Below are 18,721 nucleotides of genomic sequence, written 5' to 3'. Positions count from 1 at the left end.
GTAAAATTTATAGTTTCTTGGAAATGGACCTGCTACAAATCTTTGTTTCAATCGTCTTGAAAATGTAGGTCAGATCATCCAGGTAGGTGGATGCTGCATTCCAACAATGTCTGGTAAATGTGCATCCCTACATGCATCATCCATGCAAAGTTTGGACAAAGTGTGCTTTATAGTTACTTTGTAATGGACCTGCTCCATAAACTTAGGTTTGGTCACTCAACTGGGAATGTACTTCAGATACAGCCTGGTACTCTGCATCCTTTGATGACATCATCCATCAAGTTTGGTCACCATAGGGCTACTGAAGCAATTCTGGTAGGATGCATCCCTTAATGCATCATCCATGTGATTCTGATCAACAAAGGGCTTATTGTTTCTTAGGAATGGACTTGCTCTAAAAACTTTATTCTGTTCACTCATCAAAAAATGTAGGTCAGACCCAGCATCTGAAGCAAGTTTAGTAGGATGCATCCTTAGATTCATCATCCATGCAAGTTTGATCACCACAGGGCTTATACCGTAAGTTTTGGAAGATAGGACGATACTTTTTTTCTCAGAACCGCTGGGATCGTCCTATTTAACGAATCGACCTATCTAAGGCCCAAGTTTACGAAAAATGCCCCAAAAATCAGTAAAATTTACGTCAATTTTAAAGCAAATCTATGCCATTTTTGTATTTTTTTAAAATTACTTTACCGAGAAAAAAAAATAATAAACAATAAAGAATTAAATATTTATTCCATTGATTTCTTACAAAATAAGTTCCATTAAATATCCGTCGATGTACAAAAAAACTTATATATCATCAATAATGTCTCAAAGTCATGCTGTGTCCATCTTGTGAAGTTGGAAGTCGCAATCGTTTACTAAAAATAAAACCGCAACCGTATCAAAGTTTAAAATACGGAGGAGTTTTCACAATCGCAATTGAATTTTTTTTTTATTACCATTTATTTGTAACGATTAATTGAAATAGTATACCAAGTAAATATTTTTTCATTGTCTTGTGATATTTATTTAAATGTAAAATGTGTGAAATAAACTGTTGCCGGTAAATTCCTAAAATTATTTACCAAATATACCGCTAGTCATATATCCCAAGGGGTACACCGAATTATACAAAGATTGGCTTCTAATAGAATTTTAATTGTCTGACAGATAGAGGGATATACACTGTGTACACAAAGGTGTTAACACCTGTTGGTTTAAACACCTGCGGGGCATGATTAACAGATCCACGTGCCGTTACAGGGGTATTAGTACTATACATCATTGAACAAACAAAACTGTGAAATTCCTGATGACTGTTAAATTGCGAATGTACTCTCAATTAAATTTATTTTTTACAACAATATCTCAAGCAAAATTATAGCATGTTAATATGATTAATTTCAATTGCTCACTGTTACATGTAATAGTCATTTGCGTGTTTTAGCAAATCCCTGAACAAGAAATATAAAAATGGCGGTCATCGCACTTAATATTGTACCCCGGTAAATAATGTCGGAATAAAAGAATGTGTCCACAATGTTTTAAAATGGAAATGATTATTGTTTGATTTCGGGTATTTCCCTAATTATAGCTGTTGTATACTACCGTATTTATGTGTTTAACGACGGAGTCAAACAACGACGGCGTTGAATAGGCAAGTTGGAGAAAATGCGTTATATCACAATTCAAGGAAGTTTTAACTATGTTTGTGTAAAACACTATTAAAATGCTGTACTCATAAAAATACCAGTTTATTTTCTTCATACGTTAATATCACGGGTTAAGTTAAAGACCTTTACATGTTCTGATACGTAGTTTCTAGGTAAGAATCTCTAGAAAGTCGATAAACAAAGCCTCGTCCTATCTTCCAAATCGTCCTATCTAAGGATTTTTTAAAAATTATGGCTGAAAATGAGCCTTTCGACCTATATACCCCATCGACATATACCCCAAAACTTACGGTAGTTACTTATGAATTGAACTGCTCCAAAAACGTCAACATGGTCACTATCCTGAAAATATGGATCAGAGCATCCAAAGAATCGTTGATAGTGTGCATCTCAAGATGCATTATCCATGCAAGTTTGATCCAAAGCTAGTCTGGTAGTGTCCATCCCTAGATATATCATCCATGCAAGTTTCGCCACTTCATCAAGGTGAACTAAAAATGAACATTCCTGTCAGACCAACATCACAAACTCTATTCAAAAGTAGTTAACCCTTTGATTTAGGCAATATAAAACTGTGAAACTTTTGCAATTTGAATCACATTGGAATGATACATTGCATCCATCCTTTATAGAATTACATCTAGCAAGGTTCTAAAAAAAAGTACTCTAGAAATTGTCTATCTTTTTAAAAAATACATAAACTAACATGGTTGGGTTATCCAGTACCCTCTAATATATTTTTCAAATAAATGATAAGAACAAACTAAATACAACTTTAGTAAATATGCAAATAATAATTTAGTTATTAAATTTAAAATACAAAAATTCTGTTATTAATGATTTTTTTTCTCTCCAAATTTCTGACATAAAAACAAATAGTGCAAATGCACCAAAAAAAAAAACAAACACCAGTCTAACCCAGTACCTTCAGAAATTTTTAAGTAGAAAAGCACTAGTGTTTAGTACAACATACCAAAATAAATGCACAGACATAATGCAATAAATATCTTCTCACATGATAAACACCATTAAATCAAATCTTTGTACTAGTATCATTATGAGATCATGGTGTGAAATATCAATATTACCCAGTATGATTAGTAAACAAGAAAGGGGGGAAAATATATTGCACCAGCATGAAATGTATAGAAACACAAAAAAATATGAAACCTTTCACACACACACAAAATGCTCAATTATTCAATATGTTCATTTCAAATGCTCAATTGAAAACATCTTTTCTCAGACTCTTCTTTTCTTTTTCAGATTCAGCCCCTTCCCAAACCAGCCAGGAACAGAGGTGCTTCTTACGATTTTTCTTTTTTTGTTTGGGGATGCCTCATCATCTTCCTCCTTAGTCTTATCACAAATAAGCTGTTCAGACACAGATCTTTCCAAGGTCAAATTGTCTTTGGTTATCACAGAGGGCCATGATTTGTCTTTGTTAATGCTGTTTAGAGGCAATTCTTGATTTTCCTCTTTCACACGATTGTCCTGAATTTGGATGCCAGGGTCAGACATGCCCAAACGAGGACATTCTTCATCTGTAGGACTCTCCAGTGAAAAGGTGACAGATGAAGGATAAGTTCTTTCTCTTTTTAGGGAAGACTTGGAGGATTCAACTTTTATTTTATGATTTGATTTCTCGTTCTCGGAAGACTTTGTCATTTTAACTTTGTTCTGCCTGGGCGGCTGCATTTGTGACAGTGGAGGAGACAACACATTACTTTGGGGAGACAGTTTTTGCATCTGAGCTTTGTTGAGGTAGCAGTGGTCGTTCAGCATGGCACGCACACTGTTTGAAGGTGCACTCATAGGTGACTGAAACATTCCCTGAGTGGAAGGAAGCCATTGAGGGGGGACTGCTGGCATGCCCAACCTAGGGTAATCCAGCAAAGATGGCTGAGGCAGGAATGGAAGAAAGGGAGGCAATCCTGGAAGGAGGGGTACTCCGAGTCCCTGAGGCAAAGAAGTCATACACCGACAGTTTAAATCTCGTCTAACCTTACACTTCTCACAAGCACTGTTCAATAATTGATTTGACATCTGTTGAATGTTTGTGGCAAGAATAAGTGCATTCAGATTAAGAAATTGTTGCATGAGTGGTAGCTGATTTGTTCCATTCGGAAATGTTGGAAGGGGAGGAAAAAAAGAACCATTATTTGGATTAAGTAATGGGGGTGGTCCAGTCCTTGTATCTGTTGGGGAAACAAAGGGTTGAACAGGGACACTACTCCCCACTGTACAGTTCACAGACATAGGGTCCATTGGCTTCTCTTCTTTTAATGCTTCCTCTTTTTGCACATCCACAACAACGAGTTCTTTGGTCGGTTTCCTGTTTTTCCTTTTGTGAAGAGTATTTGGTATCTTGAGTATTTTTTTTGTTGTTGAAAGTCTTTCAGATCTCTTAAGAGCTGAATACATGCTAAAAATAGGGTCATCCTCTCTGAAAATGTAGCGAAATCATCATGTCAAATAAATATCTGTGGTGCACTAAGCATTCAACATTGGTAAATGTACAAAAAAAAATTTTGGTTACAAACTAAAGACTGTAAAAGTGGATATTTATGCAATACACAATATGTTACTAAAAAGAAATACTATGAGTAAAGAACTATATGCGGTATATGCACATTTTTGCTCCCACAAAAGTCATATTTTGAAATTTTCTTGAAATGTGCTGAATTGTGTATATTGTGTGAGAAATCTAAATTAACAAAAAATATTAGAGTTTCGAAGTAGATTATTGGCAACTTTTGTTTCTATGACGTCACAAACTATTTGGATTTTGTGTTATTTTTCAGAAAAAGGAAAAAATGGACAAAATTTATTCAATTTTTACTATAGAATTTATAGAGCGCAGGCCTGCTCAAGAACAATAATTACATATTTCATTGATATTATCATTCTACACATTATAGCCAAATATTGAGTTGGAGCAGACCTGCGCTCGATGACTTTTACTCAAATTATCGACGTAATATACACCTTTTCTGTATAAATCATTGAAATTTTGAATTTACGTCATCTTTCTGACGTCATATCTAACATATGGCATCATGGCTTATGAAAATATTCAGTGCTTTGAAGTCTGCAGATATTCCCCTGTTTCAGAACATAATTATATATTTCTCCGTCAAAGTTTGATTTTGGGGGCAAATATTGGTTATTACCGAATATAGTCCTTTCCCTCATGTATACTTTGTATATATCTTACTCAGCATTAAAAATACATTATGCTGGTATTGAAAATAATGAACTATGCATATGGTTTTGCCACCAATTCACATGACGTACATGTATTGAAATACAGTCTCTTATACAATAAATAATGTTTAAATGGAAATAAAATCCTGATCATGTATATCAGAAAACCACTTGGAAATAAAAAGTGTAATCACCTGTTGTAAGTAAGTATGGGTATTCTCATCATCTCTAAAACTCTCTTCATGACTTCATCACAGCGACCTGTAAAAAGGCATGATCAGGTTGATTTTTTCAGTTGGGGGAAAGAACAATGCAAAAGGATGATAAATGATTAAATTTACTGATATCCTACCATTTATCTTCAGTGTAGCTGTGTCGTCTTTGGGAGTCCATTGAAGATTGACAATGAACAGTTTGGGCCGTTTGTGGAGTCTTCTGTCCATACACCATAGGCAAGGATATTTCTTTAATATCTTAAATAAAATATTAATCAGACAAACTTTAGCAATGTTTTTTTTGTTTTATTTGTTTAATGGTGATATATCAGCTTATTTTTCTTGTATTCCTGAATTGTGACTTTAAAAAAAAAAGAGTTAATATACAGTGTCATTCTACCGTAAATCTGGAAATTTTTGCTGTAGATAAATTTTTAGCAAATTTGCGCATGCATTGCATTCGCAAAAATATTTTTCTTAAAAATAAATCAACAACAAAAAATGTTTTTATCTAAAGATTACTTAAAGATTACATCGTTATATATATTTTATGTATGTGTGTGATTTATGAAAATGCTATGAAAACTTTCAACACTTCGGATGATTTATCTTTTCTGATATTTTTTTTATCTAATTATTGAACGTTGGCGTAGTTTAATATTGTATGTTTATTCGTAATTTATTGTATGTACATGCGTTATTTAAAAACAGTTAAGAAAATTTTAGTTCAAATGACGATTCGCAAAAATTTCGAACGTAAAAATTAATCAACAGACTTTTGACCCAGACTCGCAAAAATAAATCGATGTAAAAATTTCCAGATTTACGGTATATATGTATACAATCCCAAACCTATATAAGGTATGGTATACTGTGTTTCAAACTCTATATTCCAACATTGCATCAGTATAAATTCTGCAATGTGTGTTTGTATATATACCTTTAAACTGGTTCCAAGACAAAGAATAATATCACAGTTGTTAGCAGCTTTTGCTGCCTCCTTCCATCTGTATGGGGACTTGAGTCCACCCTTTTCACCAAAGTGAACAATGGTGTCCTTCAGTGGTTTTCCACAGATGTGACAAGATCTGTCGGTGCTGTGTCGTCGAACTCCAGTCTTCTCTGTCACATCAAATAATCGGATATGCTCTACCTGAGGCTTACAATGGGTGCACACCTGAGAAATATAAAAAATATTGTGAAAAAAAATATATGTGAAAAACACAATTTATATACATGAATGCAAGTTACGGTACTTTGAATAGGAATTTCTATATTTAAGTTGTCCAAATATTAATATAACTTTTTCGTATTACATATACTCCTAACCTCGATATACATGTTGCCATGTACTTCAGATAAGATCTGTCTGGGAAATCCACTTCTTAAATGTAGACCATCACAGTTTTGAGAGACCACATGTTTTACCTACGACAATACACACCATGTACATATACTTCTAACAACTCAAGTATTAGTAGTAAATGTAAAATAAATGTTATAAAAATGACCTTTTTATTCTGTTTAAACACGTAAAAGGTTATGCACTTACATGTCCTTTTATGTAAAGCTGGGTGATGCTCATGTGTGTTAATGTGGGCTCTGCATCACTTAAATCTTGGGCTCTGTGAAAACAGATGAAAATTGAAATCCAAAATTTATCAATTAAAGGTAATTAACAAAAGTAACTGCCAGATAAATATGATTTTTCTGATACATGTATTGCAAATTTGAAATCATCTTTAGGGAGTTATCATCCAAACCTATGTGCAAATACTGTCATAGTATTGAAAATTTTGTCCATGAATTGCAAAAAAAAATAAAATAAATAAAATTTAGATGAAAACAAACTCTGGTTGTTGGCCTTTCTGCAATAAAGTCCACACTCCATTGGGTCCTCGGTAGTCAGGAATGGAAGCAGCCTGTTAGCAACAAGAACATAACTTTAATTTTTAGGAAATTACAACCTATACCTTTTATTAATTATTTCTAAATTTCAAAATCATGAGATCATCTTGGCTACGTGCATGCATCAGAACAAATTATGGCTTTATAAACGTATATTACCAGTAATAGGGTTACAGAAATGGTATTTAAACTTGAGAATGTAATACAAAATTATCCCACTCCAGTATGTGCAGTGCTTAATCCAGCACCTGTGCAAGGTATCAAATATTGTACCCTTGATACTTACAGTACTTATGCCAGCACCCGTGTAAACTACCACATTATTTGAGGCTTTAATAGCTTCTGCAAGTTGTTGGCACTTATACTGCAACACATCCTCCGGATCCTCAACCTAAATAAATTGAAATACCAATGACAAGTTAACTTGTGCATTTTTTGTATATCTTTTATAATTTTCAAATCAAATTTCTCACATCAAAAACTTTGTTTTTCATATTCCATGAAATTATATTCTTCAAAATATTTATGAGTAAAATTCACTTTGTTGGTCACCTGCACAGCTAACAATGCTGAAACCAATACTAAAAGTATACTTGTCCAATATGGGAAATTTTTTCCAATGTACTGGATATGTTACTGTAAATGCTGTGAGTGTAAACATACTACAGTTCACTATGTATTCTTTTCAGCATCTTTGGTGGAAAGCAATTTCTGATAATTCAAGTACCACACTAAATGTCTTGCACATATATACACATAAATAAGAACATTAAGAAATATGCTAAATCAAATCTACACTAACTTGTTCAAAAATCAATTTCCACCAAATATTGCACATGCCAGATATAGTGCATTTACAGCATATGCCCTAAGGGATTGAGAGTTGTAACCTAATACATAAATATCACCTTTCAACTTAAATCCAAGACCAATTACATCAAGAACATTAAATTCACTTTTAATTCAGAGTTAAAATCATCTGATTTCACAAAAATTTGCTTCCATATTCTTTTATACTACATATGGTTAGCGTAAAACTAAGTAAATCAATTTCCTATTTTGTGGTTTTTTTTATATTCAGTAATTAAGATCATTTCTCTGACTTGACTGAGAATGTACATCTATCGTATAAAAACAAATTTTACAATCATAAAACATATCTCCACATTAAAGCTAATAAATTTCCTCTATGAGCCTTTTAAACACATATGAGTAATTATTTCATTTTCAACACATTAGGTTTAGAATTTCTTTGGATAATACACATAAATGTACATCTCTATTTTTTTTTAAAAAATATATATACTAATGGTGAAGACTTCATTTTCTATAAAATTTTGCTTGTTGTATTCTATCCTTTTGTTTACAAATGTCTGTGGGTCTTGGTCAAAGTTGATTGATTCTGAAGGATTTCTTCAGAGTGTTCCTGGCAAGACTATTGTCCTGTTTTGTTTTTTTTTTGGTAAAAATTTTTGAAAAACTCTGAGCTAGAGAAATTTTTACAAGTATTAACTATCATCTTTTCTTAATGCTTTTAAGGTAATTTTGCATTACCTCAAGATGTCTTGATTTTGCTGCATCTCTTTTTTGGGCTAGTTTTTGGAGTCTACTTGTTAATTCAGGTGACTTAGACAAAACTTCCAGTTCCTCAGTTGTCCTGTCACTTGCTGCTTTCTTCAAAATTCCAGAAACCTAAAACCAAAAAGATAGGAAATTGAATATTTTTACATTATACAAATGATTTGTTTGAGAAAGAGATAAAAAATAGAGATTAGCAACTGCTTGAATTTGTGTACTCTATTGTTCAGTATATACATGTATTATTAAGGCATCGCAAGGATTTGCAGGTGCCCTGTAGTAATCACTCTGTCTGTCTGTCCATCTATCGTTCTTCCATCTTAGGTGTTAATTAATGATAAAGATTAGGCTGTGGATTTTCTGCAGAAGGCAAATTAATAAATCATTATGACTCATAGCAGCTTTCAGTTTATAAAAAAAAAAATTGAAGAGGCGAAGGGAGATAATTGATGAAAATGTTCCTTTGAATTAGGAATCTACCCAATCAACCCAGCTCCTAACCGGATAAGAAATAGAATTAAAATTGGTATTAAAATAAGTCTTACTGACTATTCAACCAACAAACCAAATTTGAACTTAATAGGATAACTATTAAAAAAGTTATAAAAGAAGAAAAGAAGAAAATTTGTGGGCAGAAGAATGACAGACAGACAGAGTGATCACTATAGGGCACCAACAAATCCTTGTAAGGCCCTAATATTAATTTTATCTTTCGAGCTAAATATAAAAACGTGAAAAAGTAGTTCTAAGAATGCTTTGGGTCTGGCTAATTTAAGCAAATAAACTTGTTAATAGCAGAGTTATGAATCTTTGTTTTTATATTTATGTCTCTTCTTGAAATCACCAATGAAAGACTGTTCAACACTTAAGTAACATATATAAATAAGCACACAAAGTGTAAATCAAATATTATGCACAAGAAAGCACAAGTTTCTAATGGTACAATAAATTAATTAGAGTGGTGATAACTGATAAAATTCAAAAAGCAATATAACATTGCTTTGTATTAAAAAATCATGATTGTGCTATGCAGCTTAACACTATAAAGCCCTATCAAGAGATTGTGCATTTGTGCTGCACCTGAATACATATCAAATTTGTAACTGCATGTTTATTTTGAATTTCGTTGTCTCTAATTTTAAAAAATATATATATCGTACAAATGCTCTTAATGTATTGGTAATGCAGCATACTGAACTACATTCTGTCAACCCAGTTGGTCTCAATGTCATTATATTGAGAGAAAGTAAACAAAAAGAATTACTAAAATATGTGCATACAAGTCTCGTAGCTGCATTTCTTTCATTCTTGAGGATAATTTGAGTTAATCTGGCGTTCTTTTTAGCTTGTCTGGCCGAGCGTTCTGATGGAAATTTCACATTATCTGACGTATTATTTGGTTCCTGTTCCTCCTCGTCGGCCATCTTTATCATGACAACAACCCCTTATATCCACGATAAGTAAATTAAAACATCTAGATATAGAGAACATTATATAGCTTACAATAGTCATTAAAATCAGAATGTAAAAATTATTTCAATACAGAGAATTTATTTTTTTAGTGATTATTTCATTTGTGATAAAAGTGTATTTTTTTTAATGATGTAAGGGATGTTTACAAAACACATGGGAAGGACGCATGTCCTAGAGGTTGTTTTGTTAGTTTAATTTTGTAAAGTTACCAAAAAAGAAGAATCCCAGTTTTGCAATACATGTATTTAAAATTATCTAAAAGACCTTATGTACAGTCTGATTAAAACTAGCCCCTTCTCCTTTCACTCGACACTGACGAGTGAAAGAAGGTGGCTTCTGCTTCCGCCAGAGGTATTGCCCACAATCAGCATACTGATTATAATGGCAAGTGTGGTGCGCGTGATGCCGAATTTAAAACTTTAAAAGGTTAAAATAATAGTTCTCCTTTATGGTAAGAAGGCGGTCACCTGAGACCTAAAGGTGTCCGGTGTATTCGCTGAGGCAATTCTTGATCCTGGTGGTAAAAAATTCCACTCCTTGATGGTCCGAGAGAAATAGGAGAACTTTTGATAATCACTCTTGCAAGATGGTATCTGGTAGGCCATATGATGAGTATGTCGTGATTGACGTAATGGTGGAATGATTCGATCACACTTGGTGATAGCAACTTGGTCATGGACATTTTATAAAATAGGATGAGTTTTGCAATTTGCCTACCCTTTCAAGTGTCTGCCATTGTAGATGTTAAATCATGTTGTCCATCATGCTGGTTTTAATCAGACTAGCTGCCCTTATGTACCCACTGATCATTTAAACTTTTTTGCATTTTTCATTTTTATCTCAGCGCTCGACATTAACGCTTGTCCGCTTGTCCTGTACCAGTGAAAAAAAAATATGGACAAGTGAATATTGCAGGGCACTTGTCCGATTGGACAAGTGCATTTTTATGTAAAGAAGTCTCTAAATATTTAAAAGAACGACTGTTGAAAGTTTGCCGGTACTTTAAGACGGAAACAGTACATACAAACCGAACTTTGATCCCGATATAGATCGCTATGTAATTGAGTACACTCGATCAGGATCGAAGTTCACTAATTGCATACTACTGCAAAGGCATGGAACTGACGAAGTTTGGATTCTGTTTTATGTTGACAGCATATATGTTGTCAGGACAGAAAGTCTAGATAAAATTTTGTTATATGTGTTTGTTGTATTTGTAAATAACATCATGCACATGTAATGGACTTTATTTTTAGTTTTTCAGTTAACAGTATTAGATCTTTATTGAAAAATTTTCGGACAAGTGAAGTTGAAGTTCGGAGAAGTAAATGTCTTGGTCACTTGTCCGAATGGACAAGTAGGAAAAAAAGTTAATGTCGAGCCCTGTATCTTTCATACTTGATTTGAACACAGGGACTTGCTGGCTTGTAATAATAATTTATTTTAAAAAAACTTATACAGAATACTTAAACAACACAGTATTTGTGTATGATTTTTTTCAATAAATAATTATTGCTAGCTGGGAGCAAGCCCCTGTGATTTGAATGTCTTACTTTCAACAGGCTGTCTAGACAGAGATCTCCCAATTCATCACAAAACTGGTTAGAAAGAGATTTCACTCAAAGTCATCACACAGCAACTAGCTGAATCAATTGATCCAGAAGTCCAGTAACCAGAGTACTATTTGCAAAATGAGTTTCAAGTCTCTAGTTTCTACAAAATGGCTTTCCGACTGCATCTCAAAAACTCCCTCCAAACTCAGAATACTAGATTCATCTTATTATCTACCAAAAGCCAAGAGAGATGCTTATGAAGAATTTAAACAGAAACATATTCCTGGTGCTCAGTTTTTCAGCATTTCAGACTGCTGTGACAATACTTCAAAATATGAGCATATGTTACCAAAACCACAGGAGTTTGCAGCATATGTGGGTAAACTAGGAATAAGCAATGACACACATGTCATTGTTTATGATGCTTCAGACAGTTATGGTTTTTTCTCAGCACCAAGAGCTTGGTGGATGTTTCATGTCTTCGGACACCAAAAAGTTTCAGTTTTAAATGGAGGCTTTAAGAAATGGTGTGAAGATGGATTTCCAACAACTAACATAATAGAAAATGTGAAGTCAGAAACCTTTAATCCAATGTTTAACTCAGATATAGTGAAGAGTTTTGAAGATGTTGAAAATAATCTAAACTCAAAGATTTTCCAAGTCATTGATGCTAGGAGTGCTGATAGATTTCATGGAACAGGCCCAGAACCAAGACCTGGTAATTTAGATATTTATTAGAGATTAAACTACCACTGCAGTTATACAATCATTATACATAGAGACTGACAAAAAATAATAAAATTTTTGCTTTTAAAGCTGCAGGAATGTAGATTATTGATGCTTTATCGCCTTTATGCCTCTTTGAGTTGTATGGATAAGCTGATTTAATAATATAAATGTATTGATTAAACAAAATGAGTAAACATTGTGAAAAATTGTGGAATATATTGTTTAGGGATTAAACCAGGGCACATTCCTCTTGCCAAAAATATTCCTTATGGAGAAGTTGTGGATAAGAATGCAGGGACCATGAAATCTCCTGAAGAGCTAGAGGAAATGTTTGTGAAGACTGCAATAGACCTGAATCAACCTATTGTGGCTTCATGTGGCTCAGGTAAGCTTTATAATCAAAAAAACCCTTGGGCCTTGAAAGTCACTTGGCATGTTATATCTGAGTCAAATAATGAGATCTTTATAGCCTCCCACTTTTGTTAAAAGTGGGGGATATAAATTTGGGTCTGTCCATCTTTCAGTCTGACCTTCTAACTGTCATTTTGTCTGAAAGTAATACTTATAAGTTTCTGAACAATATTTCAAAGTCCTATAGCCTTTGTAGTGAAATTTTTAAATCAACAAAATAGTTGAAGTCAAATGTCAAGGTCAGAAAATTATATATTGCATAAAGTAGTTTCCACTCATTGTCTCAATCCAGATGATAATTTGATGAAGTTCTTTTTCAGCTTTTGTAATGAAATTTGATATCCTTACTCCCTATTACTTAAACAAAGATCCCTATTGATTTTGAGGTCAAAAGGTCAAAGATCAAAGTTAAAAATTCATATATTGCATAAAGTAGTTTCCAGATGATAACTTTTGTCCTCTTTGAGATTTTGCAATGAAATTTATTATCCTTATTTCCTATTACTTTAACGAGGTTGGATCCTGATATTTAAAGTCTTAAACTTTTTTTGTCAAGTATATTTTTAGTTTCCACGCACATAGCTTAATTAAAAATCAAAACAAAAAATGGGGGTCAATATTCTTCTTTCTGCGCTGCAGTACATTAAATATGACCTTTTTGCACTGAAATTAGTGTCTTAATCAGAAATCACATCTTTGACGTTTTTCCCCCAATGTTTTTATCCAAATAAATCATGGGGCAAAATAAACTATTAGTCTATTTAAAAAAAGACTCATTAAAATTGTGACTAAGTAAAATTTTCAAATTGCTTCGCATAATCAATTATTTGACCTTTCTGCACTCACAAAATGTGATTTTTCTGGCATTAAAAATTTAACAAGCAAGAAAATTATTTTAAAGTCTTAAACTTTTGCTGAATTTAAGCAGATTGATCAAAGTTATCTTATATATTAAGAAAAGGAAAACAAAAGTGGGGGTCTATGATGTAAATTTTTAGATATTACTAAAAATGTGTTAATTTTATGTTAAAATTGGCTCAATTTTTTCCTGGACTTTCAGAATATATTAACTATATTTGTCACAAAATAATGAAAGAATTCAAAAGAAATAATTTGATAGATATTTCAGAACCAGAATAAAACATTTCACAGCAAAAAACAGCTCTGTTTGCAACCAGCATGGAAAAATAGGAATCTAAACTTAACAGTACTGTATATATTTCAAAAGGAAAAAATTGATCATTTTCTTCTAAAAAAACCTTCCGCCACAAAATATAGTCCCTGACTTAATCCTATTTGAATGGCATTTAATGGCGGTTTTTGCTTTGAATATAGTTTAATTTGCATTGTAGAATCCAGATTTAATGTTAGAACTTAAAAATGATGCAGAATTTTAGAAATAAAGGTTTCAGACCAAAATCTGCTCAAAAGCTCAGGATCGAACCCCCTTAAGGAAAATCCCTATTGATTTTGAGGTCAAAAGGTCAAAGATCAAGGTTGAAAATTCATATAGTGCATAAAGTAGTCTCCAGATGATAACTGTAGTATTCTTTGACTTTTGCAATGAAATCATATATCCTTACTCCCAATATCATAAAAGAATTTTAGACCAAAATTTAAAGGTTGAAGTCGATTCTTTTTTAGCACGCCTGAGCCGAAGGCTCAAGTGAACTTTTCTGATCAAAATTTGTCCGGTCTGTTGTTGTTGCCATCTGGGTCGTAAACTTTTTTTTTTTTTACAATTTCATCTTCTTCTCAAGAACCACTGGGCCAATTTCAACCAGATTTGGCACAGAGTATCCTTTGGTAAAAGGGATTCAGGTTTGTCAAGTGAAGGACCATACCCTCTTCCAAGAGGACATAATTAAAAAAAGTAAAAATTGGGTGAGGAAATTTAAAAATCTTCATTTCAAGAACCACTGGGACAGAAAAGATGAAACTTATATGAAAGCTTCTTGACATAGTGTATAGATTCAAGTTTTTTTTTTTTTTTTTTCAAATCATGACCCTTTGGATAGGGTGGGGCTGCTATGGGAGAAATTTTTTTTGCATGGGCATATATAGGAAAAATCTTTAAAAATCTTCTTAAGAGGAGGAAAGCTGTGTTCAGTCATTTTTCTATGGAAACATCCTCAGATAGTGTAGAATAAAGTTTGTTCAAGTATTCGGGGGTAGATAGGGCCACTATGGACATTTAAAGTTTAACATGGGTGTATATAGAAAAAAATCTTTTAAAATCTTCTTCTCAAGAACAGCAAAGCAATGATCAGTCATATTCATAATTATATAGAAACATCCACATGTAGTGTAGATTCAGATTTGTTCAAATCATGACCTCCTGGGGCAGGGCGGGGCCAAAATGGGTAATCAAAGTATTACCAGTACATAGGAAAGAAAAGAAACATCTTTAAAAATCTTTTTCCGGGGAACAGCAAAGTCATGTTTAATAGTCATATCTTTATGGAAACATTTTCAGGTAGTGTAGATTCAAGTTTTTAAATCATCCCTCCCAGGACAGGGTGGGGCCACAATGGGTGAACAAAGTTTTACTTGGGTATTTACAGGAAAATTCTTTTAAAACCTTCTTCTCAAAAACAGTAAAGCCATGGTCAGTCATATTTGAATAGTTCTAAACATCCTCAGGTAGAGTACATAGGCGCTTGGTTTCAGGAGGATGTATTTTGTGCATTATGAGTTTTTCGAATACACTCATTAAAATAAAAATAAAAAATCGCTGAAATTTGCATGTTTTAAAAATATCATATTACTGTATATAAAAACACTCTTCCTGAAACCAAGTGCCTATGGTGGTGTACTCCTACAAGTAAGAGCCTCGGTTAACGTCCCTACGCTCCTTACACGGCGCCAAGTCAAAAGTATCTCGCCGTGAACCTCTAGCATGCTGGAGTAATGGTGGTGTAGAATCATGTTGTTCAAATCATGACCCTCAGGGGTAGGGTGTAGGGTGGGTCCACAATGGGCAATCAAAGTTTTACATAGGAACACATATGAAAAATCTCTAAAAATCTTTTTCCCAGGAACAGCAAAGTAACAATACCACAAACCTTCAACAAGTCTCTTTCATTCTTTACCATATGGATGATATGAACTGGCATTCTTGATTTCATCAGCTGTTCATTATAAATGCTCTTAATGATTAATAATTTCATATTTGTGTTTAAGTTTTTAAAAATTTTAAAGTTAGAGTTTAATATTTATGAAACAAAGGTACCATAAAACTATGCATGTACAGAAAATTGACATTTTAATTCTTGTTCATTGTTTGGGTACTTTATGCTTGAAATTTAAACAAAAATTCTTGAGAGCAGAATGCAAATTACACCCATTCTTTTTTTTAAATTTTGCTTTCTAGGTGTGTCTGCTTGTGTTCTGTCATTTGCAGCATCCACCCTGGGAAAGACTGTACCTGTATATGATGGAGCATGGGTAGAATGGTACCTCAGGTCAAAACCAGACCAAAGAGTCGAATGCCCAGAGGACAGTTAACTAAAACTTATGAAGGTCTTTAAGACCAGGATGGCTCTTGTCTGAGTTTTTTTTGTTGAATAATTTATTTGTCGGTGCATCTTTAATTTTAAAAAAATGTAATTCTTTGATGATTAATAATGGTGTTATTGTAATAAAACAAGACTTGGTTTCCATTGTTTAACTTTTGTGTCCTCTTTTTATTGCTGTACACTAGAATTTTTAAGAAGTCAATTTCATTCTGTGTCAAAGAAGTTTTCTCATACCAATGGATTCAATTCACATGTATTAGTGTGATATGGTCTATAGTATTTTGTATAGAAGGAGAAAAAATTATAACTTGGCAGAATAGTTTTACTTTCCTTCCTAGCCAAAGTTATGGTGCGTCTAATGTTTTTTAGTACTAAAAAAATTTCTGATTGAATTGGAGAAAAAGGGAAATTTTAAAGTAGATTAACATTCAATTTGGCAAATGGCATTCTTGCTAGCCCTAGTTTATTCAGTTAAGTTACAGATTTCACACAACACAAAAACGTGCTTCGAGCAAGTTTGTCTAATATGTTGTACCTCATGGGTATACATTTGGTCTACTGATAATAAATATTTCTAAAATCTTTGTTTACCAACATGCTCATATATTGCATGTTATGGTCAGACAAAACAGTGCTCAGTAATACACAATTTCTCCCAAGAACTTGTGATTGAATTACCAGCCATTTGTGCAAGACACCTGTGATGCTAATTCCTTTATAATCCTATTGGATATCACTTGAATTGTTGATATCACAACTTTTGGTGTTTGTATCTTTTGAGACATTTTGAAAACAGTTTGTTGAAATCACAAGATAATAATAATTATATATACATTTGTTATCAATGTTACAGAGATACAAAATTAGGTATTCGAGGAATGTATCATCAGACCCTATTCTATTTTGACATACCAGTATATATATGTATCTAGATAAGTTTAGTATGATAAGATTAAGGTACGGTTTTAATAAAAATCTGGCATTGTATTTTTTAAAAGTATGTGACATTGTCGTGAGAATTAATTTAAACTTGTTCTTTCTGAATTTTACCAATTCTTTGCAATGCAGGAAGATCATAAAATTGTTTTTCTCATATGACAGTCCTAAATACCAATAATTGTGATGTCATGAACTTGTGTGCATTTTTCTGATTTGCAGAAGATGGTAATTTTCATTGGAATTTTCTTTCAGATAATTTAGACCACATACATTTTAAGGAGTATGATTTCTCAAATGATTTTTACACAACATATCTGAAAATTATAGTGAGGGATGGCTGTGGATGCTTTTTTTTAATTAATTAACCCCTTAAATGAGTCTTCTTGAGGCTTTTTCTGTTAATTTATCAAAACTTAGAAATGTACATAACAAATAAATGACAATGACATCATGTTTCCAGAACTGTTCTCCTTTAAACATATTCTTTCCTGATTTATCACATTCATATATATTTAACCCATGTTTAAGCAAATATCATTTTTTTTTAAAAGAACATAAAGAAGCCACATTCCAACCTATTTCTCAGTTAAGCATACATCCTTCATTCAAAAACCTACCTACTTACTTGCAAAAAAAAAAAAACACAAGCCAAAAAATAAAACTCGGACTTTAATTATAATCATAAAAGTGATGTCATTCAAAGGATTTGATTTCATTAATTTATCTTTCTCATAGAAAGATCTATCGGTATTCTTTAGTGAAATCAATACATGTATTAAATGATGAAATATTGTAGACATATAATTAGAGAAATTTACATTGAATTCAAATTAAGATTATAATCAGAATATAATCAATTTCAGGACTCCTGATTTTGTTTGTTTTTTCTGATAGATGGGGTGTCAAAAGACAAGGTGCATGCAACGCCAAACATAGAAAAGACTTGGAATGGCCATGCTTCTTTTCTGAAATAATTTTTTTGCAAACCTGAAATATCTTCTTATAAATATCACAATTTTCGTATATATGTCTTCATACAATGAAGGAGGATGCCCACTATTCTACTGACTTAAATTATATATTTATTTAATAAGGAATGAATTTAATAGCTACCCAAGTTATACTGGTATAACCTGGGTTGGGGCAGTTTACACTTTATAAACCGTGAAGCGGTTTATAAAAAAGCGTAAACTGTTCTAACCCAGGTTATACCAGTATAACTTGGGTACCTATTAAATTCATTCCTTATAATTTGATTTTCCATCATTAAGTGTAAAAAATAAGACAATTTCTCCTTCGAAAATGCCTTTAAAAAATTTGTACGTATTTTAAATGTAACGTCAAGCGGATTGATATGTTTTTGACGTAAGTAATTGTGACATAGGCAACCCAGGTTATACGATTTATTCTAGCTTTTTTATCCAATAAAATGATGCGTTACAACCAAAATTAAATTATATGTATACGAACAATGAATAAATTATCTCAAATACTATTGGATATGTCTTACTGATCTGGAAGGCCCAACC

General features: G+C 32.7%; 2 protein-coding genes across 2 annotated transcripts; one reads left to right on the top strand and one right to left on the bottom strand.

Moving 5' to 3' along the window:
* Positions 1–2,537: 2,537 nt before the first annotated feature.
* On the bottom strand, positions 2,538–10,002 carry LOC133184300 (uncharacterized). Its single transcript, XM_061319309.1, has 10 exons — positions 9,850–10,002; positions 8,546–8,683; positions 7,278–7,382; positions 6,935–7,005; positions 6,636–6,708; positions 6,413–6,511; positions 6,024–6,260; positions 5,221–5,341; positions 5,063–5,129; positions 2,538–4,107 (listed from the first exon to the last, which is right to left on the bottom strand). Exons 1-10 carry the CDS (start codon positions 10,000–10,002, stop codon positions 2,904–2,906), a joined length of 2,268 nt encoding a protein of 755 aa, XP_061175293.1. The 3' UTR covers positions 2,538–2,903.
* Positions 10,003–11,660: 1,658 nt separating this feature from the next.
* Positions 11,661–16,302, top strand: LOC133184684 (3-mercaptopyruvate sulfurtransferase-like). Its single transcript, XM_061319761.1, has 3 exons — positions 11,661–12,313; positions 12,551–12,709; positions 16,109–16,302. Exons 1-3 carry the CDS (start codon positions 11,734–11,736, stop codon positions 16,240–16,242), a joined length of 873 nt encoding a protein of 290 aa, XP_061175745.1. The 5' UTR covers positions 11,661–11,733; the 3' UTR covers positions 16,243–16,302.
* The last annotated feature ends 2,419 nt before the right edge of the window (positions 16,303–18,721 follow it).

Source organism: Saccostrea echinata, unplaced genomic scaffold (genome assembly GCF_033153115.1).
Source record: "Saccostrea echinata isolate AGI-Se365-2 ecotype Australia unplaced genomic scaffold, CSIRO_AGI_Sech_v1 ptg000010l, whole genome shotgun sequence".
In the NCBI taxonomy this organism is placed as follows: Eukaryota; Metazoa; Mollusca; class Bivalvia; order Ostreida; family Ostreidae; genus Saccostrea; species Saccostrea echinata.
This window is presented reverse-complemented; position numbering and strand designations above follow the sequence as displayed.